Here is a 15689-nt window from a genome sequence, read left to right as displayed (position 1 = left end):
CTGGTTTTCCCTGGGTGGAGGGATGCTGGGCACATCAGTGTCCCAGCTGGGGGAGGGACACAGAAAAATGGGGAGGGGGACAGACAGAAAAAACTGCTATGGACAACAAATGGGAAGGGATGGGGTATTGGGTGCTCAGGACCAAGGACATTAGCAGCAGGGTGGGCACACCTCCAGCAGCATCTCCACTCCCTGCAGGTGTCCATACTGCCTGATACATCAGGAGTAAAGAGGCTGGGTGGGCCTTCACTCCAGCTACCACCAGCTCCCAGCCCAACACTTACCTATGTTAGGAAAGGGCCATACAGGGCAGGAAAAGCCTTCATAAACCTCTGAGATCAACCGAGGAGGCATGAAAAGGCCCATTCCAAGCCCCGGAGAGTCCTGCTGTATTTACAGAAACAGGTGAGGTACAAATCGCTGCGACAGCCTGGGGAAGCACAAGCTTATGCAGGCAGTGGAAGTGCTGTGCTAAAACTGCATCCTCTAGCAAAGTGTCTCCAATAGAGTTGGACCCAAATGATTTGCTATAGCAGCTCTTCACACACACATACACATCTCACACAGCATAGCTCACACCATGCAAGCATTCTCATTTCAACACTCTGCCACCGAGAAGCACTAAATCTTAGGCATAGTAAAAGCTCAGGGCTGTGCAGAGGCTCAGCGGCAGCTCTCCTGCAGCATGGCATGCTCTCCCCTGCTGTCACTACGAACGCAGCAGCAACTGCTGGTTTTCCAGAGGGACAAAAAGCAACAAGACATACTTTAACTTGGAACAAACTTTTTTAAAATTTATTTTATAGATCACACCCGCCTGAGTGATCTTTGAATGCTGGTCACAAAAGAGAGATCACACCAACTCCTTTGCACAAACTGAAGTAAACCCTCTTCCAGTCTCGGCAGGCTCCTTCATTTGGAGCACAAGGAATGGAGAAAGAGAAAACCGCCTGGAGCTCCCTGCTCCCCTCGGAAGCAGAGGGCAGTGAAATCAGATGCAGTTTGATGCTGCTACAGGGCCAGAAGATAAACGAACCAGGCCCTCATGCCCTGCTTAGCCACACTTCACACCCCCTCACAATGCGGGTGCTATTAGTGTTGTAGCCGCCTATAGTTCCTCCCTCACCAGGAGAGTGCTGGTATTTAGGCACATAGCTTGGAAAGGACCGTCTGACCCCCCTCCTTCCACCCACACTCAGGCCACTGCAGTCTCTAAGGCAAAGTACCCTCGTCTCCAAACCACGTTCCTCACTTCTCCCATGCCGCTTAATCCTCTTGGAGTGCTGGTGCTGGCACCGGGAGAAGTGCCTATAGTTCCTCCCTCACCAGGAGAGTGCTGGTATTTAGGCACATAGCTTGGAAAGGACCGTCTGACCCCCCTCCTTCCACCCACACTCAGGCCACTGCAGTCTCTAAGGCAAAGTACCCTCGTCTCCAAACCACGTTCCTCACTTCTCCCATGCCGCTTAATCCTCTTGGAGTGCTGGTGCTGGCACCGGGAGAAGTGCTCTCTCCCCTCCCCCCCCCCCCCCCCCCCCCCCCCCCCCCCCCCCCCCCCCCCCCCCCCCGAGCCTGCTGTCCTCAGTCGGCTTGAAAGCCTACCTCGAATCACAAGGTGAACTGGAATAAACTCCACACAGGTGCCACATAGTGAGAACCAGGAACAACCCACTAAGGAGGGACAGAAACTTTTCAGTCTCCCTCTAATTAAAATAAAAGTCCTTCATTGGAGGAGGAAGCCCTCAAAGAAACAGAGGCTGACCGCACCTGCTGGGGAGAGCAATGATTTGATGAGGATGCCACCTCCTCCCTCAAAATGCTACCATGCTCCCACAGCTCACCAGAAGTCGGCAGAGGATAACTCCTGGCCTCACGGGAGCCAAGAGGCGAGGCAGGGTTAGAAGAAGAGAGATCAGAATAAGCAGGGAATTGATCACTTGCACAACCCAGGGTTAAAAAACATGATAACAATAAAGTTAATTCATAGACCGTCCTTGCAGGGCCTTCCTGGAGAAGCCAGAATGTGTCATTAAAAAAAATACAATCTTAAGAAAAAATAAATGAAAGTCAGAAAAATTACCACGTACTTCCAAACCTGAAAGCACTTCTATAAGTTTGGTACCAATTCATCATTGCCCTCTTTGGCCAAGAGGTGAGAAGACAAATCCTACCTCTGCCATGGCAAAGTTTGGCCAGTGAGCTCCAGAAAAGATTTGGGAAATCTTGGAGTAAACAAAATCAAGGGGGGGGTCATGTTTGCCTGGTGTCTCTGTTCCAAAGGTGTATTACCACCTGTGACCTCTGTCCGTCGAGGTGAGAAGGCATTCTCTGGCTCAAGGACGGACTGAGTGTTCCTGCACTATATTCTTAATACTGTCAGTTGAGCTGCCGCAGCCTTGAGAGGCAGGCTAGATTTGCTCCAATGTGCACTGAACAAACAATAGGAAAAGCAGCATGATGGGAAGGGGAACAGGATGGGCAAATGACTGCCCATTTAATTCTGTCTCTAATTAAAATCTTAAGTGCTATCAACATATTTGACAAGGATATTTAGTATAGGATTCCTCAACTTAACATCAAGAACTGCTTTCCAATTTGTTTCCCTCTTAGATCTCCAACTAATGAACTTTCTTACCATCTCCTTCAAACTTCAGTCACTACAACATTAAATTAAACCCACTCAGAAATAGTTTAAGATGGAGGGAATCCAGAAACATATTTGGCACGGGGCCACAGTGGTGAGGAAACAATGCCCTATGGAGCCATCCTAAGCAATGTGTTTTAACCTTTGCAAGTCTGAAATTTCAGGCGTTTGATAACCCCTGGATCTGAGACAGCAAATAGGAGGAGAGCAGCAAGTCCTGTGGACAGAATTGGGTGAGGGAGGAGGGAGGCAGCTAACTGGCTCTTCGCAGTTCTATCCAGACTCTCCTCTCATCTTCATGCACACAAAATATAATAAAAACTAATAAGAATAAAAACTAAGCCCATGATGTACAAAAATGTGTCGATAAGGGGAGGAGGAAGGTGTCAGTTACTCAGTTCTGTGTGTCTTACCACCTTCATTAGCTTATAAATTATGCTCCTCTCCATCGCTTCCTTCAGGGAGGAGGGACGATTTTTCTGCAGCCAATCAGCTGGTATGGGTTTTGGTTTAAGCTGCTCTGGATCTTTTGGATAAGAAATGAAGGGAAGGGGAGGAATTCCTCAGAGGGAGGAGGAGTAAGACATTCAGCAGCCACTGGCAGGAGTCACACAGGCTCCCTGAGACTTCACTTTATGGCGCTGACCTCCACGTCGCCGGCCTCCTCCTCCGACTTTTGACTGAGAAAACAAGAAGATACACTTTAGTGCACAGCAACCTCTGAATCAGAGTATCAACACAGCAGGAGTTCAGATGGATTACACACACATTCAGGCAGCAGGAGGGCGGTTGTGACTGATCAGCTTCCTACCACTGCAGGAAGGAGATAAGGCAGACAGACACACCATGAAGGAAGGAGAAGAGACAGATAGATACACCATGAAGTTCAGCCCTTCAAGCTGGGGAGGACCCGATTTCCCAATTTTCTGAATGCTTCACTCCCTTGAGAGTCAGCAGATGCCATGGGGCTCGGCATCCGGGAAATCGAGGCCTCAGGCTCCCTTGGCTTTGTGCAGAATGGAAGGAGAGCTCCCCCACCCCCCTACCAGGGGTCTCTTGCTAACCTGACTCTGTTCCCAGCCTCAGGCCAGCAAGCCCACCGTTCTCTTTTAAAGCAGCCAAATACCTTATTGCCCTCACGGATGTGGGGCTCTTCATCCAGTGCAGGCTGAGGGGAAACAGCAAGGAGAGAGAGGCAGAGGTAAGCAAGAACAAAAGCAACACAAACTCTCAGGGGGAGGGACGAAACAAAGAGCAAGCTGGGAGCACTACTTACAACCACAGTGACACTACAAGACAAGGAGGAGATGGGCGATCAGTAAGAAGCCACAGGCGTATGCAAAGGGAGAGAACCCCTGCCAGAGGGCCCTCTTTCAGCAGCCAGCCTGGCTCAAGAGGGCAAGATTTGACCAATGACAACTAAGACAGCTAAAATTAAGAGAGAGAACACTGACAGAGTCAGTTCCTGAACCTTTTACTTACTAGATAAGTACACTAAAAGGAGAAGTCCCATGTAATAAAGCTGATAAATAGCTCCCAAAGCCTGCAGTTAGAATTCAGTTTCCATTCCTTTCAGCCCAGAAAGGCTAGGTAACCTTCTCGGACAAGCTGAGCTGAGAAGTCCTAACCAACAAAACAACCTGGATAAATTTCTCTCAAAAGAGATAAGCCTTTCCTCCTCCTTGGACGTCTCCATCCTTCCTCCTTGACAGGGCAGACAACCTGTGTCTGATACTACTACTGAGGTTGTAATTTCTCTAGTGTAGGGATGTTCCACCTCTCATTCAGACAGCAGAGACCCATTCTGTGACTGGTTGTTACATGCTTCACTAGTTCAGCTACTGGCTATATGGAGACGCTTCTTCACTGTGAGCACAGTCAAGTAGTGAAACAGGTTGCCAAGGGAGGTTATGCAGTCTTCCTCCTTGGAGGTTTTCAAGACATGACTGGATAAAACCCTGAGCAACCTGTCTGACCTCACAGCTAATCCTACTTAGAGCAGGAGGTTAGACTAGATACTTCCTGAAGTCCAACCCAAATTGTTCCAGGATCCTAAACTGCTAGCGGCTGAAAGCTCAGCCACGAGGAGTCATCCAGTCATCAGAGAATTCTGATTTCTGCTGTGAAACTACTTATATTTCTATTTGTTTCTGTTGCACATTGAGTCCCAAGGTGAGTTCAAGGGTGTGAGGGGATAATGCTTGTGCTTTACAGTGCCCTTCCTCCAACAGATGAAACCAGGATGCAAAGAGCTAGGACAGACATGATGTTTTCCTCACTTACCAATGGTTGCAGGGCAGTAGGTGTAAGTGGCGCTGCGGCTGTTGAGGGGGTCTCATCCCCAGCTGGTGCGCCTCCAGCTGCTGTCCCAGCTGGGGGAACACCATCCTCTCGTTTCGTAACGGCTCCCTTCTTGGTTGACTGCATCTTGATCTGCTGTGGTTTGGAGTTCATTGGTGAGTTATTGGTGGTCTGGAGTAACTGCAAATTACAAAGGGAGATGCCAAAATCAGCATGAAAATAGCTAGGCCAATATGGCAAGGTTCAATGCTGCTTTTTAACAAAAAGCTTTGAGAGAATTGATACCAATAGCCATCGGGAGAAGAATGCAGAAGCAGCTGTTCAAAGAAATCTAGGCCCCTGAGCTGTCCTCAAGAACCCTTACAGGGTGGAAAGGGCCACTCGGCTGAGGTGACACTCAGCCCTCCACAACATGACTCAAAGGAACCAGCTACAAGCTGTCAGAAAGACAGTTCTGAGCTGTCCTCAAGAACCCTTACAGGGTGGAAAGGGCCACTCGGCTGAGGTGACACTCAGCCCTCCACAACATGACTCAAAGGAACCAGCTACAAGCTGTCAGAAAGACAGTTCTGAGCTGTCCTCAAGAACCCTTACAGGGTGGAAAGGGCCACTCGGCTGAGGTGACACTCAGCCCTCCACAACATGACTCAAAGGAACCAGCTACAAGCTGTCAGAAAGACAGTTCTGAGCTGTCCTCAAGAACCCTTACAGGGTGGAAAGGGCCACTCGGCTGAGGTGACACTCAGCCCTCCACAACATGACTCAAAGGAACCAGCTACAAGCTGTCAGAAAGAGGCCAAGCCGTAAGAACCAGAGGCATCTGGCTCACCCCCTGCCTTCGCATTCCCTCATTCACACCAGCTAAGACCCACCACATGACAAAGCACATTGATCATCTGCAACCCATGTCAGGGCTGATATTTGTGATCAAAGGACAACCTCTTCCCTCAATTTTCCAGAGCTATCCGGATTCTCCTGCTGGCTTCTCAGCGCCAAAAGTAGCTAATGGGCAAAAAAAAGTCGGACTCTTCAGCCTTTACCTTAGTGATGGTACCCACAGCTTTGGTGCGGCCTTCACGGAAGACCAGACGCTGGTCTATATGCAAATATTCTGGGGTTTTGATGAAGCGAAAGTGCACTGTGGCTTTGTCCCCTGTCCGCAGGCAGTCCTTGTCCATGCTGAGAATCGTGGCCGTCTGACGGATGCTGCCACAATGCACTGTGAATGTAATGCACAAAGGCTTTCAACAGCCAGTGCCATTAGTGGAATAAGCTTCAGACAGACATCTAAGGCAGCTCTTGCTACCCTACAGCTAACGGCGTTGAGTTTGGAATGTAAAAATTTACTGTGTACCAAAGACTATACGGGTCACATGGCTGCCTTTGTTCAGTCCTCAAACAGATAACACTTATAATCTAGAACAGTTGCCTTCAAACGGATACTTTCCTGAAGCATCCTCAACAGAATCCTACACGCCAAGCAGCCAGGCTAGAGGGCAGGACCTAAAATGAGTCCCTCAGTCAGCGTTTGAAGAATCTGCACGATGGAGATCTGGCTCAGGCAGGCTGCAAGTACGCTTGGGAGTCACACATCTCCTTTTTACCTATAGCCTTCGGCACTCTCCTCTGTCAGCTCCCTCCCCTCTCTCTAATGCATTGCTGGGAAAGGTCAAACTAGGAACTATGGCTTATATTCACGCTGACAGAGCCATCAGGAGGAAAAATTATCTCAGGCTAGAGCTGATATAAACTCTTACCACTGGGAAACAAAGATGAGACAACACTGAGACACATACCCATGGCCTGGTATCGTGGGCTGATGGTGGTGGGGTGATGGAGCACCAGAATCTCTGCCTCAAACTCCCACGATGCTTGTGGATTCAGGCGGGGTGACACCATTACCATGCCTTTCCGGATGGAAGAACGCTTGATCTGAAAAGCAGAGACACAAAAAACCTTAGCGTGATTCTCCAGTGAAGAAATTTGCTTCTCTGGCTGACTGCATCCAGAAGGATCCTAAGGGATTTCACAGATATTAACTCGTGCTCACCAAAAGGCAAAGCCAGAGCTGTTTAGCAGTATGTAACGATGTTATGCAAAGGTTGCAAAAATAAAGTTCAGCTGAAGTTTCTAAGGAAGCTTTAGTTAGAGTGCTGGGAGTGCTGGACACTGACACAGAAGTTTTAACTCACTGATCCTTTAAAAGCAAAACATATATCCTGGTTGCACGTTACCCAAGCAGATGTTCTCTCCAAAAGTATGATGTCTGTTAACACAAAATGGTAAGACTGAACACATGAAGTTTGGTATAGCTTAAACTATATCCCCTTAAAAGCAGCGCAGCTTCTATTGACAGAAACCTTTCACCAGAGGAATCGCATCAAATTTTGCTAATTTTTAAACCCCAAATCATGAAGTTCATCCTACAAGTTGAGAGGAATAGTGTAAATACCCTGCCTAGGCCACTAATGCAGTTGCAGCACAAGAGGAGACTTTTCTTGCAATGCCTCCGCTTTGTTACACATCTCCAACACTATTCCTCATTACCTTGGGTCCCACTGCTATCACCTGGCAGCTGTCAGGTGGAGCAACCGGGACATAGGACCCACAGAGGTTCTATGGGATTTTAATGCGCTGTGAAATGAGGCAGCTGGGGTTTGCAGAAGCAGTCTGGTTGCAGCTGAACTCCAAGAGCACTCTAAAATTAGGAGGGTGGTTCCTGTTCTGGGAGTCTAGAGCAGATCACCTCACCTTTTTCAAAGCAAAGGAGGCAGTCTGGCCTCCCCGCACTTCTTTGACGGGCATTCTCTTGCGGTGGATGGACTTGACAGCAATAGGTAGGAAGTTGCCAAGGGGATCTGGCCCCAGCAGCAGGGTGTCATTTAGCTTGATTAGGCCTCTCAGTGTCGTCCCAGACACAACTGTTCCTACGCCCTATGCCAAAAAAGAAAAAACAGTAATTGGGGTTACTCGACCACGCTAGCAGAAGAGCTTTAGAACTCCCCTCTCTAGGGAAGATGCCTTCTTCAACCTGAAAGAGGGAGCAGAAAATTCTTCCAAATACCAGGCCCCTTACCGGGACAGAGTAAGTATCATCTATCTGGAATTCTGCTGGCTCTTCTTCCCTGTAACTGGTCCGTGGAGACAAGAGATTAAGAAACATCTTCAGCAAATCTAGGTTCTCCCCGGTGACATTTGAAATCTGGAAAATCGGGCACATCCTGTAAAGGAAAATTGATGAAAATGGAGTTAGTTCACCTCCCTGCCTGGAATTCCACATGTAGGGAGGCATCCAAAATCTTGGGACTGAATTCAATACACAGTGCTAGGAAGGGAGAGCCTGGCAAGCAGTCAGATGCACAACACCCCATGTTTGAAAACCTGCAACATTGCCTCTGCCTTCTAATGACATTCAGGAATAGGTGTAAGGTTCCAGGACTGAAGGAAGCCGAATACCCTGCCATCTTCTGCAGACTGCCCAGAAGCAGCCTCATTTCTGGCTCGGAGAGGGGAACACAGGCAGGTCAATCTCAGAATCAACACATTCTTATGGAATCAACACACCACATGGCAGATGCAACCTTCACACATCTAGACAATGGGACTCTCCTTCTGAATCTTCTCACCCAGTCTCCAAATAGGATCGAAAGAGAAATTACTCTCCTCTACTGCCGTTACCTCTCTGAGCTGAAGTTGGAGGCTGTTACAATGACATCATCCTTGCTCTGAACCAGCACGGGAATCTTCCTGCACCCTGGGGACTTCAGCAGTCGCTGTAACAGCTTCAGGGTTTCTTAAAGGGTGAAATGAATATTGTTAGGGCAGCATCTCCCGTCTTTACAAATCGCTTTTGTGGGGTCTCTCCCCGAAGGGAGACTGGTGCTCTTGCCACAAATAGACAGGAGAAGATGGCTAAAGGTGCGTGAGTGAGACTGAGTTTGCTGCAGCCCAGGTGGGACTTAGGAGCCATTCCATCTTCCATTTCATGCCAGCTAGCCTGCTGCCAAGCGACACCATACAGGAACAGACATACATGTTTGCACCTGCAAGTGCAATGCTGTGAAGTAGACGTTTTATAGCTGTCTATTAAGTAGCTTTAAGCAGTTAAAAGGTATTTCCTCTTCCTATAAAGGATTTTTCATATTGAATTCAATGAAAACCAGCAGCACACAGGAATTGAAATATTTGAGAATATGTGAATTAGAAATCAATTTTGACCAAACAAACCTCAACACACTTTCCCTGGCAATCAACCTGCCCTAGAAGGTTAGAGAAGCATGAAAGAGGTAAAGATCACCATCACAGACTAGGACAGTGTAGGTGGACCAGATCCAGAAATAAGTAATTTTGGACAAATCTCATGGCTCCCAACTTTGACCTTTTGCCTCTTGTTAATTTATTTTCTAAGCCTCGTATCTATCAGCCAGCAGGGGCATTACCTGATACACTAGCATCAGCCTCCTGCAAAGTGCCTTACAATAAATGAGGAAAAAAAAAAGGCTAGTAAGGGCTTAAAAAGAGCAAATCATTTATATTCTACAATTGTCATCCAATTAGATGGTTTTTGTGAACAAATTATTGCCTATGGGAAAGTAATGTTTTGGATACAGAAACACAAACATCTAATCATGCCATCTGCTCTTCACAGATACACTTGAGCCAAATCTTGTGTCTATTTAATTTAAACAGAACATGACACAGGAGTGGCTTCTCCCAAGAGCAGCTCTTCTCTTCTCTCCTCACTCCGAGCCAAACGTTCGCCTTCCTTCCCAGTTATTATCTTATGGTCGGGCCTTACATTTATTTGCCAAACATCTATTACAGAGACCTTTAGATTATCTTCTGATCACATGCGTCTGTTTACCTGAAACATATTTAGGATTTTTACAATAACGAACTAACCACAGACAGTACTGGGAGCACTAACTTTCCTCATTCTTAGGACTGATTATCAAAAAAACCATTGCTCCAATTAACCACAGCATGTTCCTGAAGGTATGAGAAACGCATCAAGAGAATTTTAAGGGTGAGAGTTAGTCACAGCCTGAAAAAAAGTCAAGCATAGGTTAAAAGGACACTGCTGGGGTTAGAGGTGCTGCTTTAACTGCTGCTGAGCAGAAAAAGCGCTAGCCCCTGCTGCTCACTGCCATCCCCACTTGTGCCTAGTCCAGTCCTCCTACCATAGCCCACATATGCAGCTGCTTTGAACCATGATTTATTAAATGTTGGTTGGTTGTTCAGACAGAGGAAGGAGCTGCTGTAGTTATGCCAGCATATCTGACAAGTGCCCAGGTGAGCAGGATGTAACAAGCAGCTGCCCCTTCACCTAATAGCTGCTGGAGAACAAGTTTGATCACAGCTTAAGATCACACTCAAACTGTGGACAAGGAGGAAAGCAGCTTTCAAAAGAATTTCCAGACTTTCCCTCCAGGTTTAAATACCCAGAGAGAAAGCAAAGTCACAACCCCAACTGTATGCTTCTCCCCTTAGAGCTCAGTTAAGCAAAATCCTGTAGCAAACACTTTCGGGTTGCCCAGCTGAGTCCTCCAACTCAGGTAATTTTGAAATGGTGACTACGAGTGAACTGCCTGCAAAATGGGCAAAGGAAAAGGATAGATTTCTGGAAGGTGTTTAAGATGCAGTCACAAAATCAGATAAAGCAGCTTTCCTCCAGCAGTAATTCCTCAACCCAAGCAGAGGACAACAGCACATACAGAGGTAAGAAACAGCCCTGGAGAGAGCTTGTAGGACTCACCTTGAAGGATGTTGGCAGGGCACATGTCGATCTTGGTCACCACAACAAAGACAGGAACGTTAAGTGCAAGCGCCAGGCCCAAGTGCTCCTTTGTCATTCCAACAATCCCAGCGTTACTGCCAACCTACACCAGGGATACAAGATACGGTGATGTAAACGTTCGTCCTGCAGTGAGCTGGGTTACAGAGAAGGTTTTGTGTCAGACGTGCAGTAGGCTGTGATTAGGTTGTAGACGCGTCATTGGGACTGTATGAGCAGCCCCAGCCCATTTCAAATGCTGTTGGACACTGGCTAAGGACTCGTTGCTCCTCAATTTTAGCAAGGTGTTCTGGAGTTTAGAAATCTTTCAGTTCTCAAGAACCACACATCTTGGGCCTGTCTGAGACTGACAGTCCTGGGGCACTTGCCTCAGAGCCCTGGCTAGATATCCAGAGTGACTGCTGCTCTCCACCTCTGGGAGATGCCGCCTTCCCTCCACAACCCCACAGGGACTTCTCAATAGGAAAGAAGTTGAGGCTGTTAAAGCTGTGAACAGCCCCGCTCCTGCTGGTACCGTACATCTTTCTTGCTACCTACCATAAGCATGCAGAAGTCAGGTAAATGGCCGGTCATGCCAAAGACGGTGGTTTTCAGGTACTTTTCGTGACCAGCCAGGTCAATGAAAGTAATGACCTTGGTGGATTTCTCACAGATCTTTGTCCATTCCAAGCTGCCACCGTGGCTGTCCGGCTTGTTCACCACGTTGCCCTCACTGTCGAAGCCCAGAATGTCATTGCCCACACTGCTGGTGCGGCCTGACTCAATCTCATGCTTGTGGCGGAAGAGCTTTTGCCGAGCAAAGCCTCGGCCATTGTCTAGCTCGCCATGTGTCAAGACACCTAGCAACGTGCTCTTTCCTGCATCCACATTGCCAACCACTGCTACCCTGGAGGGGAAAGGAAAAAGGAACCTGGTAAAATCTGATACCTGAAGAAACAAACAAGCAATCAAAAAAACCCCAAACACCACTGCTCCTGCAAATAACTAGCTTTTTCTCCCTGACCTTCAAACAGAGATTCAAAAATGTTAGACCTTCACAAGCAGAGCAGAGATTCTTTCACAGTTACTAGTTAACAGCGGAGATCCCAGACTCTGTGGACTAGGATGTGGAAGACTGTGGAAACATGTCACTGGTGTCCAGAACACAGTCAGCTGAACCCAACATTGCTTGATGCCATACAGAGTATCTTTCTTCCAACCTCTAGTCTCTGCAATCCAACGTATACACTGTGGCAATTCAAAAGAAAGACTAAATCCCAACTTAGTCTAGAATACCTCTGCTTTTCTCATCATTCCTCACGTTGCAATAGCACCAGGTGCTAGGGAGAGCACAGAAATTTAAATTGCTGTTCCCTGAAAAGGAAAAGCTCAAACAACAATGAAACGTTTTAGGGGAAAACCCTCTTCTACAGCAATCTCCTTCCTTGTCTCTGATAAAGATGGCTATTATGGCTGTTGGCAAATGTTGGAAATCCATTCCATCCAGATCTGGGCAGACTCTCAAGTCATGTTACACAAGCTATTATATGTCCATTAAAAAGTGACTTGGATCATCACAGTCTTGGAATAGAATTGAACCCTTAGTCAAAATTATTGTATTCCAGCAGTGTGTGTATATGCACACGCATACAGATACACGTGTACATGTGACTCCCTACTGGGATTCCAGCCCACAAAAAGATCCCCAAGCTGCGAAGCTGTCACCCAGACAGCAACAGCCCTCAGCTCAACACAGGCAAATCTCCACAAACAGTTTGTTCACAAAAGAGACAGCAACAACAACAAAAAGGCGATTTCATCAGCAAGGAGTGGTCAAGCTCAATTCCTTTTGTTGGGCAGCTACAACACCCAGACTCGAATCAGCGTTGCTGGCTCAGCATCACGGACTGCTCACACGGTAAAAATGCAGCTGGGCTGCTGACTAACCCTGACTCCACCCGGCTCCTCACCTGACCTCCAGGAAGTCGTTGTCACCCACACGTTTCCGAACGAGGTAGTCGCGCACCTTGCCCCCTGCCTCCTGGTGCTCCCGCAGGAGGATCACGTCTGCCTCGATCTGCTCTGCCATGCTCTTCAATGTGGCATAGGATGCTTCCATGTCTGCCTCGCTCAGACCGTATTCAGTCCCATCTAGAATGACGTTGAGGAGACAAAGGACAGTCAGTGAGCACCACCTTGCAACAGCCAGCAGCAATGTCATTCTGCCTGGACTTTCACACCGATTGGGATTTATATGTGGACTGGAGATGTCAGACATGTAAACAGAATAAGCACCCTTTGCCCAAAATAAAAAAGGATGGTCTTCACTCTAAGTCTTAAAAGATACTGGAAAAGCACCATCTTTCATCTAGAGGAGTTTTCTTCACAATTTCTACAAGCAAATACTTAGGGATTGGCAAGAAAGACATATTTCTGTCTAATTCCCTTACTTCACATGCTGAAGGTACTTTGCGTGCAATTCCCTTCAGTCAGATAAAACATCTCCTCTCGCACTGCAATAAAGGGAAAAGCATTAACAAAAGGAAAGCTCTGACTGAAATATCACCACAATTAACCAGTGAATGTGGGACCAATTTAAACAATCAGCTTATTTTATAAAACCACATCCCAAGTGCACATTTTCTGCAAGTCTGGCCTGCACAGCAATTTCTTTAGTCCCCACGTACTCCAGTTAAAACAATGTTTTTGGCATGTCTCACTGCCTTCGTCCTGGCACTTGAAAGAAATGCTGACAGCACACGAGGCCAGAAAAAACCAAGGAGGCACTGCTGCCTCTGAACAGCCCACCCAACCAAAGAGCTGACAGTCAGAGCAAGCCAGTGGCAAGTATCTAGAGTTTCAAGGCTACCACAGCTCTCAGCTTCTCTCCTAACCCAGGCGCTGAGAAGCTGCACAGATTTTAGGCCAGAATCTCCTCTGTGGGTAAAAAAAAAAACAACGAACAAAGGTGGAGAGCCACATTGCACCTGGATGACCAAAGCTATTGCTGGGTGCGCATTCATATGCATGGCTGACTCATCAGCTGGTAAGCAGTAACTGCAGTCTGCATGAGCTAATCATCATTTTAACTACTGCACAGCTCTACAACAAGTAGAGCTGCCGGGTGATTTCCAACCTAGCTCATAAGCTGGCTGAGAAGCTGTTGAGACAGTGGGGAAAACAGGAAGCACCACAGCTGGGGTCTTGGGTCATAGAAGGGGAATGAGATGTAGGGGACAGGAGAGGGTAAGAGCCAAGGGAGAAAGGGAAGGGTCACTACTGATGAAGCAGTGAGCCACCTGGCAGTCTTCACTCGCTCTCAGTCATCTGAGTTGGGTATCCATGATGATCAAAATCATAGACACTCAAAGTGAATGAGAAGGAGGGACGGTGGCAGGGATATCGAGATTTATTTTCAGTTGGCTATTGTTTCCAATTTACAGAAAAGATCCCCATCTTCCTCGACTATGCAGCAATCTGAAATGAAGTCAGAAGTTTTAGCTCATATTTTAAGAAACAAATGCCTACTTCTAAGTACATCATTGCAACAACCACCTGTTAACACCCTCACAAGGCATCCTAGAAGAGAAAGCAGTTACTAGCCCGACTAGCTAGATCTCCCCTGCAGATGTGGTTATACCAAACACCGAGGATTCAGACTACACGTGGGAAGCTCGCTTGGACACAAGAGCATTATCCCTGTGATACTGGCTGCATGACAAGTGGTCATCTAATCCTGGCTTCTCTTCTATGTTGGCTGCTTCACAAGATACCAAGAAAACCCAAAAAGCACACAGTTCTGAGGTAACACAACCCTCTCCCTCCATAATCTCAGCCAACCCTGGCACTGACGACATGGGTTTTGTATTCTTTTTCAAACGCAGTAACTAGTAGAATGTCTGATCATAACAACTTGATATCCAGCAGATATCTAACATATTTGAAACGTGCCTTTAGCCTTATGATAGCCATAGACAATTTTTTTGTATTCAGAAAAGAAATTCAAATTTCAAAGCAAGGCCATGCTCAATATTATTTTACCAGCAACAGATGCAACTACTCAAATTGTGAAAAAGAACAAAAAGGTAACCCATGCTAACTGCTAAAATCTGCAACGGCAAATGACTGCAGTCACACCCGAGTTAACACACCGAGAAAAGGAAAACCTTTCTCTCCATAACACAGACACACACTAACAAAGACAGTCAGCAGCATATATTTTGGCTATCTCAAGTATCTCCAATACATTCCTGTGGGGTAAAAACAGACAGAACAAGACCTGCATCAGACATTGAGGACATCTGCACTAAAACTGTTATTATAATTTCAGATCTTTCGTCTTTTCCTGGTGTGCCCAGACAACTTATGCCTTATTTCCAAAAAAGAACTTGTATGATTTTATACAAAAAATATGTTTAGCTCCACTACATAAAGACAGTTGCTGGCAGGAATAAAATAAAACAATCTGTCCCACATGTTCTGCTATACTTTATAGAGGTTTCCAAGTTATTCTGGAGAAGTAAGTACTACCTTCAGCAGCAGTCCAGTTAGATGAACTAGGTTTTTCTTATAATTTTAATGTTTTTTGTTGTTTTCCTGAGGAAGCTATACTCACCTGATCCTTGACCAATGACATAGATGGTCTCACCACATCCCTCATCAATTCTCTCTGACATCTGCCGGAGCAAACTGTCATACTGCTCTGAAGTTGGACTCACCATCACCAGCTGGAAAAAAGATTAAATATCCATTTGCAGATGTCAAGCAAACAATTTCAAAACCAGCTTCAGTTATAAGGACAATCAATCCGTGATTGAAAAAGAAGGGCTCTTTTTCAAGGACTGCTTTCTGGTGGTCTGTTTTTGGTTGGTTGGTTGTTTTTTTTTTAACCAGCTTTGCTGACAGCTATTTCCTTGTGACACCGCACAAGGTTATTCGTCTGAGCTCAGAGTTCATTTATGTTAGAAGATA

General features: G+C 46.7%; 1 protein-coding gene across 1 annotated transcript; it reads right to left on the bottom strand.

Moving 5' to 3' along the window:
• Nucleotides 1–1565: 1565 nt before the first annotated feature.
• On the bottom strand, nt 1566–15441 carry GTPBP1 (GTP binding protein 1). The gene is made up of 11 exons (XM_009289983.1): nt 15334–15441; nt 12689–12869; nt 11277–11625; nt 10701–10824; nt 8624–8738; nt 8022–8166; nt 7697–7879; nt 6742–6877; nt 5986–6164; nt 4928–5125; nt 1566–3324 (listed from the first exon to the last, which is right to left on the bottom strand). The coding sequence occupies exons 1-11, from the start codon at nt 15437–15439 to the stop codon at nt 3232–3234; spliced, it is 1809 nt and encodes a 602-aa protein (XP_009288258.1). The 5' UTR covers nt 15440–15441; the 3' UTR covers nt 1566–3231.
• Nucleotides 15442–15689: the final 248 nt, after the last annotated feature.

Source organism: Aptenodytes forsteri, unplaced genomic scaffold (genome assembly GCF_000699145.1).
Source record: "Aptenodytes forsteri isolate BGI_AS27 unplaced genomic scaffold, ASM69914v1 Scaffold284, whole genome shotgun sequence".
Lineage (NCBI taxonomy): Eukaryota > Metazoa > Chordata > Aves > Sphenisciformes > Spheniscidae > Aptenodytes > Aptenodytes forsteri.
The sequence above is the reverse complement of the archived record's forward strand: the minus strand, read 5'-3'. Positions and strand labels throughout refer to the sequence as shown.